The sequence below is a fragment of the Cylas formicarius genome, unplaced genomic scaffold (assembly GCF_029955315.1).
Source record: "Cylas formicarius isolate icCylForm1 unplaced genomic scaffold, icCylForm1.1 PGA_scaffold_3__17_contigs__length_32017465, whole genome shotgun sequence".
Lineage (NCBI taxonomy): Eukaryota > Metazoa > Arthropoda > Insecta > Coleoptera > Brentidae > Cylas > Cylas formicarius.
The window spans coordinates 6597664-6610260 of NW_026844326.1; the positions used below are offsets into that span (position 1 = coordinate 6597664).

General features: G+C 36.7%; 1 protein-coding gene across 1 annotated transcript in view; it reads left to right on the top strand.

The window, feature by feature from the left end:
- Window positions 1-12597, top strand: part of LOC132699071 (roundabout homolog 2-like) — a 573699-nt gene that overhangs the window by 549865 nt on the left and 11237 nt on the right. Inside the window, exons 4-5 of the mRNA XM_060665539.1 lie at window positions 8327-8605; window positions 10043-11623. Of these exons, the coding sequence (XP_060521522.1) occupies window positions 8327-8605; window positions 10043-11623 (1860 nt within the window). The remainder of the gene's footprint in view (window positions 1-8326; window positions 8606-10042; window positions 11624-12597) is intronic.

Genomic DNA, 12597 nt, shown 5'->3' on the forward strand with positions numbered 1-12597 from the left:
AATTATTACAATTTTATGACCATAGAAAAAAAAAGCGCACTCTTGCCCCACATGACTCTATTCCTCTTCCTCAGTATTTTCTTTTTATTGCTGAATAAAAAAAACCAAATTTTTCATTTGGCTTTCACCACAAAGTACGTTTTTGAGAATAAGCTAAAAATTTGGTTTTTCCCGATTATGGCAAATTCTTGATGACATGGTGGATGCCTTACACTTACGTAATAGGTCTCCGTGATTTAGTGACTGTATTTTTCAAATCGGTTTTGGTTAGACAAAATGGTGGTTGCCTTACATTTTCGTAAATTTTCTTCAGGCGTTTGTAAGAGTATTTTTGAGATGGAATTGATTTTCAAATTTTGTTGGCGCAAATAAAAATAAAACATTAGTTGCGAATTTTCGTAATTTGTGACAAATTGGAAAAGCAACATGTGCTTATTTGAGCGTGTCTTTAGAGTGAATTGATCAAGAACAAGCAGTTGCTTAAAGACGTAAGGCCTTCTCCGTCAATTAGTTTTCTTAGCACAATTTATCTTGAAGAATCAAACGTTGCTTTTTTATTCATTTACGTTTTTTAATATAAGAATTAGTTTCATGGATTTAGGACCGCTTGACTGCTAACCGCTTATCTGCTTAATACTTTGTTAAATATATTACAAATCTCCCTTTTATTTGACAAATGAAAAGTTTAATTATTGGTTAAAACGCTAACAGCAGAAGTTTGATCGTGGGCAAGGTTCCAAAGCCAATACCATTTATTTATATTTAATCCAATTTCATGACTGTATTTTTCAAATTTAATTGGTTCATAAGCATTCTTTAAAAAAAATCGGTTTTCAATACAGAACTAAGAGCATAAGTTTGAATTAAGGCGAGCTTCCAAAGCAAGCACTTCCTCAAGTATTATTATTACTTTCTTATATTACTTTATTGCAAAGTTTTCATGATAAAATTAGCAAAAACAAAATTGATAGTGAAGCAAGAGGTTGGAAAAATATTGTTGTTTTGTGCGTAACAGCTCTTTCATTGTTATGATGATCCAGGACTCAACAGTATTTTTGTCTGTCTCATAGTAAAGATGAAATGAAGTCCAAGTAATTAATTTACAGTAATTGCATTATAGTTTAACCAGACATTTCGTTGTTGCTACAAATTGAGTTAATAAATCCCTTAGTATTGTCATTATTTAAAAATAGTATGTGACGTTAATTACAATATCAAACAATTTCACATAAATTTCGTCTGAATATATATTTTTTCCTGAAGCTGCAGCTGTATGGTTAAAAAAACACTGTCAAAGCGTCAACAAAAACTTGCTATTGTTGGGCTATTAGGAGATTTCATAACGAGAGACGGCAAGTCAGATGGGGCCTTAAAAAACCAAGGGGCTGAGAATCCATAAATATCGCATTTCCATTTGGAGCGAGCCGGTAACTTTCCAATTTATCCGGACACAATTAAAGTTTTTTTTCCCCTCGGTCCAATGAAAAAACTACAATTCTTTCCCGGCGACATTGTCGTGTCGCCTGTCGCCGCATCGACGGAATAATTGTAAAATGTCCGGTCAATTTAGTGCCTCGCAGCGCCGGACTGGGGTAAATATGGATAAAAAATCGCTTTGCATAATATAGCAATTTCATTAATTTTTAACGCCACAGTCATTGACTAGGAGTACAGTGTAAAATACCCAATATATTTAAGGGGATCCATAAATCATTTTTTTCAATTTTTATAAATTAAAAAAGAAGAAAATTGATAGACCTTAGGTCTAACCCTGGTTATGACTATTTTGATGTGTTAATTACTTCAAATTCAAAGAATACGTTATGCGTTCTGGGTTGCCATCTTGAACTGGAGACCAAAATGATACTAACTTCCTCATCTGACAGAACAAGAAGTATTTTTGTGTACAATCTTTTAGAGATTAAAAATAACAAGATAGTGGGTAAACTCCCAAATAAATCCCTAGCTAGCTAGGTAGCTGCCATTTCCCATGAAGATTTATTATTCCGCGTAAGTTGGAATGCTACTGTGATTGCTCCCAATTGAACACCCTATGAACTCTGGTTTGAAAGTGTCGAGTTAAATAGGAAAGCAGATCACCACTATATGCCTATTTAGAAGTAATCATTGAAGCTCTCCAGTCTGTTTAGCGAGAATAGGAATCAGGGAATTTTGGAATTGCAAATGCGCAGGGGAGGTGAATCTCCCTCACCTTATATGAAAGTTTTCATACAAACAACTTTCTATTCTTCAAAGAAACTTTCACATTCTACTGTAATACTAACAGAGCAAATCAGTAAGACTTTTTCGGTCCCTTTAAACCTTACACCTTAAACCCTTTTAAACATGACTCACGACAGAGTTGAGAATCTTCGTTTATCCTGTACCCAGAATCACATTCAAAATTTTGAAAAACTAACGTCAACAACATCGAAACTATCAAACTCTTCTCAACTACCAATCACTGTGGTAAATGTATCATCGGACCAACCTTCTAACACGGAAAAATCAGTTCTTGCAAAAGGTTTCAACCGTCCTTGCCCCACGTATTATCTCAAACCGCCTAAATCTAATATTCCAAAGCATGGACGCATTGCGCTAAAATCTCTAAAATGTAATCCCGACATCGTAATTCTAAAAGCAGAAAAAGAAAATGCTACGGTGGTCATTAACACAAGTGAATATCAAGAAAAAATTCAAAATATTCTTAAAGACGGATCCTAAATCCTAAGGTCTGCAAACCGGGATATACTTCAAAACTCAACATTGAGAGGTTTCATTTTAATGGGCATATTCTCGACCTTGTCGATATTCAAGTCATTGACGCCATGCCCGAAAATCGTCAAGTTGGGGACTTAGAATATTGTACATCATACTTGAACATCTTCACTTTTTAAATAAAATGTGAATCGGTTAGATCTGGATATAAAAATCGTACAAAATCGGACAAAATCAATTTAAAAATTGCATGTAAATGTCCAATATCAAACATATCCATTCCAAACCTAACGCCTTCATGCGTTTTGCAGCCATTGTTGTACCAATGATATCCTGTCCTCATCATTACACTGAGCTCATTTATACCTGCTTGCTTCATATCATCTCGCAGCAAATGAGTAATTTCTAGAAAAAGTCTGTATGAAGTAAACCTGGCCATTCCAATCAGATATATATATAAAACGAGACAGTCTCAGTAGAATGTACATGGTCGCTGTAGGTGTTGAACCGAGGGCACCAGCAAGCCAATTACATTTTCAGAATGATCCTAGTTTTCTTTTTCTATAAACATCTAACCTGCATATCATAGTATAATCCCAAATTTTTTGCCTCATTTTGAAAAGGAAGAGTAATATTGTTTATTTTTATGATTACTTCAGAAGCAAGACGCTTAACATCCACCGGCCAACCAAAAAACATTACAGAAGATTTTTTTTGGGTTTAAAAGCAAACCGTGATCTCTGGAAATTCTGTCAATTGGTTCAAGGACACTGTTGATATTTTGGCACTCAAGCTGCAACCTAGAGGGATCAAAAACATGGTAGAGCTGCTTGTCATAGCATATGATTGTCCTTTGCAATGTTTGAGAAAATCTAAGAATTTTCTTGTGAAAATAATAAACAGAACAGGAGCTAAAATTGAGCCTTGGTGAACTCCACTTCTTATGTCTAGGCAAGCAGACTCGACCCCGTTCAGGACCACCTTTTACTTTCTCCCTGTTAAGTAGTTTTTAATTAAATTTAAAATTAAACCTAAGTATTTAAGAATAGTGAGTAGAATATTGTGACTAATGGTATAAAAAGCCTTAGAATAATCGAGTAGAACCAACACAGCGCACTTACCTTCATCAATTCCTCTGATGATGTCATCTGTCACATTAAGAAGCACTGTAGCACAACTGTGCCCCCTCCTAAAACCGGCTTGTGTTTTGTCAATTAGTTTCTCCTTTTCAACATAATTTGTTATTTGGCGTTCCATAACCTTGGATAATATTGGCAGAATGGAAATGGGCCTTAAGTCGCTAAACGACTGCGGGTTGTCAATCTTATGAAGAGGGACAATATTAGCAACTTTCCAAAGAGAGGGAGAAACAGAATGGGTGATGCAAAAATTTACAAGATGACATATGTACTTTAATATAAAAAGGCAACAAAAAATTATAAAGTTGGTATGGATTCCGTCAAATAGGAAACATAAAGCCAAACATTTCTCAACATCTTCGACCCATCAAAGAAAGAATTCCGTTTTGAGATACCAGAAGTTTACAGCATTTTATGCATATGGGGCAAAGAATACATTAGAGGGACTGGACGAAAAAGTTAAAAAAATAATTAATTAATTAATCCAGAAGATTGGTAAATTGCATTACAGTAGCCTGTAGGAATATCCTTAAAAAAAAGTCTACCATCCCTTACAGCGCATTTTCAAATGAAACTCTCTTTTTGGTTCGCTACCCCATTCCATCGTCCATATTATCATCAACCCACGGTCTAGAGATAACAAATAATCACTGTAATACCGCTAATGGCAAAGCGCCAACGGTTTGCAAACGTCTGAGGTGCCACTACTAAAATATAAACATCTTCCTTTAATGATAAATGCTTGTAAATCGAATTTTTATTGGTTTATTAAGGGTAAAGGGTCTTCGGTTTATGATAGGACAGACAAGTCATGACCATTTATCATGTGATGGATTATAACCATGTAATTAAGTGCTAATGGGGTTTGCCTGACATTTTTAGGTTGGTTAGTTACTTGGTTGATGATAAAATTCGTCGTCGAAGAACCAGTCCGTCACTGCAATGGGTCCGAATCGCTTTTTCCAAACGCCAAATAAAAATTAATGTGTCGCTAGGTCGACAAAGTGAATTTAAAGTCAATTTCGACAGAATGCGGGGGTGTGATGGGGGGGACGCACGGGACGGGCGGAATCTCGAAAACGGAAATTGAGATAGTTGCCCGCGCGAATCGCAATGAATTGACTGATATATCAATCAGCAGTTTTCATTTCCTCTTGTTTTTCACTTCCTTGCGTCTGATTTCGTTTCGCGAGCCGATCAAGTGGGTTAACGGACTAAAATGTTGACGCGCGTGTGTATTGATGGATTGGAGAGGGATTTACGTGGGGAAAAATTAATATTTCCGTTGGGACGCGACTTCTCTGGATTTGCGATTCGATTGTAATCCGCTTAAAATCTAAAAACGTATAACGCATGGCCGGGCGAAGCCTCAGGTCCAGTTTTAGTTGTCGACCGGTCAGGAATGTTTTTCAGGAATGCAAATCTCAATGTGTTACATTATTTTTTTAAATAGAATAAGAAAAAATATAAGAAAAATTGATATAATTCATATAATATCATATATTATTTCTTTTAGAAAAAAAAAAAAGATTGATACAAAAGTTATGTATAAGTTTAAAAGACAAAATTTAACATTTTTTTTCAAATGTGGTGATTCATAGATATGTGGAAATCACTTTTTTTTTTAATAGTCGACGTATATATTATGGCATTAGTAAAAACTCTGTTTTATACAACAGTGTATGGTTGTGTATGTATTTTCCGTCAACAACACGTTTAACACTTCCGTTTAACATTTCCGACAGCTCTAATTTTATTATGCCACCAATTTTATGAAGTGATTTTTTTATTTTGTGAAAAAAATGTTTGTTAATGTTAATTTAAGACCTTTTAAGACAGAGGTTGCAAAATATGTTAAGAAATATTCCAGACTAAGTGAAGCAGAGATTTTGGTTCCTTTCTAAGAGTTCTGCGAATTGTATTTTGCGATAACATAAATTGCATCTCTATCAAGTACTGCTTCATAATGAACTCAATGAAAATCATTATCAAATTAAATCAACGTTTTGTGAATGGGCACAAGAAAGAATTTTTTGAGCAAGATGATTTTCTCGAATATGTTTTATTTATGAATGCATCTACATCTCATAAACACGGTTGTGTTGAGCGAGTAGAGAGAGTGAGCTTGGAGTTTTGTCTTGAACTGAACCGTCAAAAAACGAAATAAATATCACCCATACCATTGAAGAAATAACCGAAAAACTTGTGGTAAAACGAAAAAACGAAAAGTAGAAGGAACACTACCGAGAGGACGCTGGAGTGCTATGATAGGAAATAACGTTGTAGAGCCTCATTTTTTTGAAAATACAGTGAATGGGCAAGTTTACAACAAATGTCAAGAACTATTCGAAAACGAAGTGAAGCAGAGGTTGTGGTTCCTTCATGATGGAGCTTCTGCACACCATGCTCATCAACTTACGAACTACTTAAATAATTAATTTACTCAACGGCAGATAGGAAGGCGTGATCCGACTAGATGGCGACCTAGATCTGCTGATCTAACAAAGAAGGACTATTTTCTGTGGAGTTATATTAAAGACCAGGCCTATAAAACTGCCCCCACAACAAAAGAAGACTTGAAACAGAGTATAAGAAAAGCCTTTCGTCGTGTTAGTCATGAAACGCTAGTGAATCGTTTAAAGACGTCTATCGAAGTCGGTGGGAGACACTTAATTAAATAGTTTTTTGCAGTTTGCTTCCTAGTATTTAAGTGTTTTTCTTGGACTGTTAGCAATATTAATATTGCATTTTTAATAATATATCACTAACGTAAAATACTGCTTAAATTGTGTTCCATCGGAAAAAAATAATTTTCAACATACAATTTTGAATTGTTTCTGTTAGACTCATCTATAACTTTTTCTCTAATACAAATAATAAACGAGATATATTACTTTCAGATACAATTTGGACACCCTGTATTGGTATTCAAGATTTTATACGCGTTCTAACTAAAGGCATAGTATAAGTATGTATATGCATACCATTTACATAACTGAGATATTCATATTTAGAAATTTCGAATATTTAATATATAATTCTACACTCAAAAATCACGAAAAATAACGAAAATTCATATATTCCTTTTGCAAATATTATTAGTCAGTCTAACATCTATACTGCAAGAATATCATAATATTAAAACGTCCTATAAACTTAAATATTTTAAGCTGATGTCGATACCGTAGAATTGCAGCACCCTGAATAATCACAAAAGACATAATTTAAAAAAATCCTTAATTACATAGCATTTGTTTTTAAATTCTCTTGATAACTATTATAGGTTGTAAGAAAAGTATATGTGAGACACCCTGTACACTGTTTTTCAAATTGCTCTCAATCACTGAGAGCAAACCACTTTGTATTGCTGAATACACAATTTGTTTTTGCACCATTTATTAAAACCGATTCGTGAAACTAAAATCCTACAAAAAGGACCTTGAAATACTTCTAAACCCCTCTCAATCTGTCAGAAGAAAAACCCAGTTTCTAGTTTGTATTAGGAAAAATGAGTTTATATGAGAGCAAGGTGCAAAAACTAAGCAAAGCCAATTTTTACGTTTGACTCAGAACTAACTCTGTTTTCGTCCAGTTTTTGTTAGTGCTTGTTGCTTGTCTAGTACCTTGCAAACTGACTTGGTCTAGGACAAAGTACATTTAGCCTGAAGTCGGGTTTGGTTGATAACATATACGTGTGCAGAAGACGAAGAAGAAATGCAGACCTCCGCCCTAGTCCGTAACATATTAGAAAGAAAGTTTGTTCTGATCGATAAAGTGCCTCTTAGATTTTCCTACCTTAATTTTAAATTGCGTACTATATCGGGCATCTATGGAAAATTTGAAGGAATATTTAACAACTACTTAACACTTTGTGTATACCCTTATAATGTACGAAATATTAAGAAACCAATTTCGAAGTTCAGATTAGCTTGCGAATTATTATTAAAATATAATTAGTCGACAATTTATCTCTTCGTAGTGCCTCAAAGTAAAGTTTATAAATACTCCTTTTGTGAAAATTTTGCATTTTTAATTACTATTAATAATAATAACACCAGAACTACGAATTTGTACAGGAATAACCAAAATACATGATTGGTAAAACGGTCACATAAGAAAACATAAAGATAGAAGGCTTTTTTGGTTTCAGAATCTAATTTTTTATTTTTCTTCCGGAGCTCTGTATAAACCCCATTCAATTCTGAATTGCACAGATTTTTCGGCATCGGCATTGAACCTGTAGGACAGGCAACCAACCTACATTAGCTCTATAACATACAAACCGCAAGCGAATTTTGTAATGCACACCCCCTAAGTAAATAATTCAATTGCGATAATGGAGGCTAATGCAAAACAACTCGGGCGACCTACGTATCATAGACGGTCAATATCCAGTCTGCACTTGTTCATTTAACTCAAACGATATCGACCTGGCGACAGTTAATTCATTCACGTTTACTTTTTTACAGTGCTCAGGGACGAATTCCGTTTGGAACCGCAAAGCGGAAGGGTCGCTGCTGGTGAAGACATCGTCATGGAGTGCTCTCCGCCAAGAGGAACTCCGGAGCCTCAGGTGTTTTGGAGGAAAGACGGCCAAACGATAGAAATCGGCGGACGTCTGAAGCTGGTGGACGGTTACAACTTGGCAATAACCGACACCAAACCATCCGACGACGGCAGGTACCAATGCGTGGCGAAGAATACGGCGGGAATTCGGGAATCAGCGGTCGCTATTCTTAAAGTTTACGGTAAGTTATTATTAAAATTATTACAATATTATCATAGATCGATGGGTAGGTAGATAGATACCATTATTTTGCATATTTTTGGAGTTATAGGGACTAACCTAACAGAAAAACAAGGTTTTTTGCTTCTGTCAGGCAACCACCATTCCAAAAATCTCTTAAAATTTTCGATAAGTCAAAGACAAAATTCCGTTTGAGAGAGTTTAGAGCATTCCATCCATATGCATGAGCAAAGAGTACTTGTGGAAGTTTCTTTGACAAAATAACTATAATGTAATAAAAACCAATTCTGGAAAAATCTTTATTTTGAAGACACTGTTCATCCATCCACGTCCCTTTGAGAATATAGCACGAAAATCTTCTCGCTTTGGTTCACCTGAGAGTTTATAATCTCAAAGCAATTAGATTCATACAATGTTAACACCAGATTCAGAACTTGTTCAAAAAATCTCTCTACATCTTTGATCTTTAAAGGCAAAATTTCACTTGAAACAGAAAGAGTTTAGGTACATATAAACTCATAAGCATTTACCGCATATAATCATGATAGCGGACGTCAATTCTTATTCGACAAAACTGCATGCATGCAGTCAATACTTCTACCAAAGAAAACCCCAGAGCAAACCATACATACGAGGCAATGTGCATGTCCCTCCTTTAGCTTTCTCAAACAGTACATAAGCATTTAGAGAGGGGAATGCATACCAGTTCCAATTAAGCTCTAAATTATTTAAAAAATAAATAAATTTTGAACGCTCTGGACTTCCAAAACCGATAAAATCTTAATATTTTGGTGTCGAGATTTCCAGTTCAGATATTGCGCAATCTTTATCAACCGTTTATTTGAGTCTTCCTTTTTTTTGTTTTCTGAATTTTCGCAAGTACTTCAGATTCTGTCTCTTCTTGTTACATCTTTCCTTATCCTCAAGTACTTCGTTTCAGTGACCTGAATTTTACTTTTTTGTCCTTTTGACATGTATATATGGAATATATAGAATACTTTCCGTATTTTCAATTTGTACTCCAAGGTAACTAAATTTTTCTACTGGTATCAGGCATATTACCATCAATGTTAATATTTAATATTTTGCTCTTTTGTTGTCATTACTTTGGTTAGTTTTGTTGGTGTTGATGTTCATGTTATTTTCCTTAGACATTTTATTTCATATGTCCACATTATGTTGGACTGCTGCAGCTATTTCGATCTTCCGTTAGCTCTTATATCCTACCATCATTTTTTGTACCCTTCTTATTGATATTATCCGTGAATAATGTCGGGCTTAATGCACTACGTTGTCTTAATCCCACTTGAGCTGTCATTCCTTCTGACGGCATACTATTCTTTGACTTAGTTCATATAGCCTCCTCATTGTTCTTATTATGATATCGTTTACTCCTTTCTCTTTTAGACCGTCACAAATAACTTATTTTTATTTGCAGTTAAGCCTTTCGTCATACGTCCTCCGGAAGACATAACCGCTCTGGTAGGCAGTACCGTTGATTTTCCTTGCATGGTGGGCGGCGATCCTGTGCCAGACGTGCTGTGGCGCAGAAGCTCTCCAGGGGGAACGATGCCTCTCGGTAGAGTACGAGTATTAGAAGATCGTACCCTACGCCTAGAACAGCTGACGTTGCTAGACCAAGGACGCTACACTTGCGATGCCGATAACTTTGCTGGTGCTATATCCGCGTCTGCGGTTTTAACCGTGCTGGCTCCACCTAGTTTCATAACCAGACCTCTCGCTCAAACCATTGAAGCCGGCCAGGAAGTCTCGTTCCACTGCAGCGTCACCGGTAGTCCAAAGCCATTAATTTTCTGGTCGTTCGAAGGCGACCGAGCATTAGTATATCCCGGCTCTCCGTCCGGCAACTTCGAAGCCTTCACCTCAACGGAAGGTCAGTCCACGCTGATTCTCAAAGACGCGCAGGTGCAGCATTCGGGCACCGTGGTGATTTGCTCGGGAGTGAACGCCGCAGGTTCAGTGTCCACCAGAACCCGACTAACTGTTACCTCGAAAGAAGACAGACCGCCTCCGGTGATAACCCGTGGACCCACCAATCAAACGCTTCCGATCCATTCCGTCGCGTATCTAAATTGCGAAGCGTCGGGTAACCCCAAACCCGTAATTTCGTGGTACAAAGAAGGCGTGCCAGTTTCACCATCGAACAAGGTGAACATGAGCAATCCCAGTCAAGTCGAGATTTACAAACTCCACAAGGAAGACTCTGGCGCTTACACGTGCGTCGCTTCTTCGAAAATGGGCAAAGCCACTTGGACCGGACACCTCCTCGTCGAGAATCCTAAAAACCCCAACATAAACTTCTTCAAAGCTCCGGAATCGGTGATGGTGCCCGGGCCGCCTAGCAGACCGCACGCTCTTAACCAATCCGAAGGCAGCGTGACAATAACGTGGGGCCAAAACAACAAAATCGGATCTTCTAGCCTTCTCGGTTATCAAATAGAGCTGTTCGGCAGAGAAGAGGGCGTCACTCCGACTTGGACGGTGGTGGCGAGACGCGTGCCAGGACCGACGTATACCCAGCACTTGTTAACTCCCGGTGTTCCGTATACTTTCATCGTACGAGCGGAAAATTCGCACGGATTAGGTCCCCCGTCCCAGCTGTCGGAGCCGATAATCGTGGGGCCGGATTCGGCTCAGAACTGGGGGAATCCGGAGGTGACGGTGTTGAGCGAAGCCAGAGCTAATTTGGTGACCACCAAGAACATCGTCCGACTTTCCGACGCGCTTCCGATTACTTCCACGTCCGTGAAACTCATATGGACAGTGACTGATTCCACTTACGTGGAGGGACTGTACATTTACTACGTATCTTTGGACGGGTCTCCCGACCAGCCTCGTACTTATAGCATGTTAACGGTGTTGCATACCGGTGGATCATCCAGTTTCACCGTGAATAATCTCGAAAAATGGTCGAGGTATGAGTTTTTCATGGTTCCGTTCTATAAAACCGTCGAAGGACAGCCGTCCAACTCTAGAACAGTGCGTACACTTGAAGATGGTAAGTTACCCTGCAGATATACTTTGTCTCAAAATATATAGTCTCGGGTTTTGACTCACACTCTGGGTCATATATAGCTTAGTGATAGTGTGAAACTTTTGAGAGTTACAATAGACGATGGTTTGAGCTGGGATAAGCATGTGAACTCGTTCTGTAAAACACTGTCATCTAGTTTGTTTCTAGTTCGTAAATTAAAAAAAAAATAGTCCCAATGGAAACATTAATAATTACATAATATTCTCTCTTTCCCGGTACCTGTGCCCTGTGGGATCACTTCACAGCTGATAGGGCTTTTAAACTTCAAAAGAAAGTAGTTAAAGTAATAGCGACTGCAAGTTATCTAGAGTATTGTATTCCATGTTTACATTTGTGGAAGATTTAGCTAGAATTACACCTCCATAGATTTTCTAACTACGATAACCAAACTATGATAAACAAACAAACAAAAATTAAAATTGAAAAGAAAATCATAATGCATTCTGTTGTAAGTGAACCCAAAAGATGAGAAATATTAAAACAAAAAAATTGTATTTTTAACGTATTTTTAAATAGAATCATTTGCACTACCAGCAGCAATTTTTTAACTAGTTTTTAAATATAGCAAGTTTATTTTATCTATTTGTTTTGTAAACCTTGCAGTAAAACTTGGAAAACCTCACTTGTAGCTCTTTAATCAAAAGCTTTGGCCAATATTTTTTGTTATTTTCAAGGAGAATTATGTTTGGAATGAGAGGATTGTTCCTTACCTCTGTATGCGAAAGAACACTCGTAATCATAATTTCCAATTTAAAAATTTTAAAATTAAATAAGCCCAACAAAAAATAACGTAGGTTCTTCATTCCGTCAAACGATTTGTCATTTTTTTTTTGGTTTTTAAAAACAATATTTTATATAGTAGCAGTTAAATATTTTTTACATAAGATTTGCTCATATATGGTTCGTAACATACACGAAAACAGAGGCATTTTAGAGTC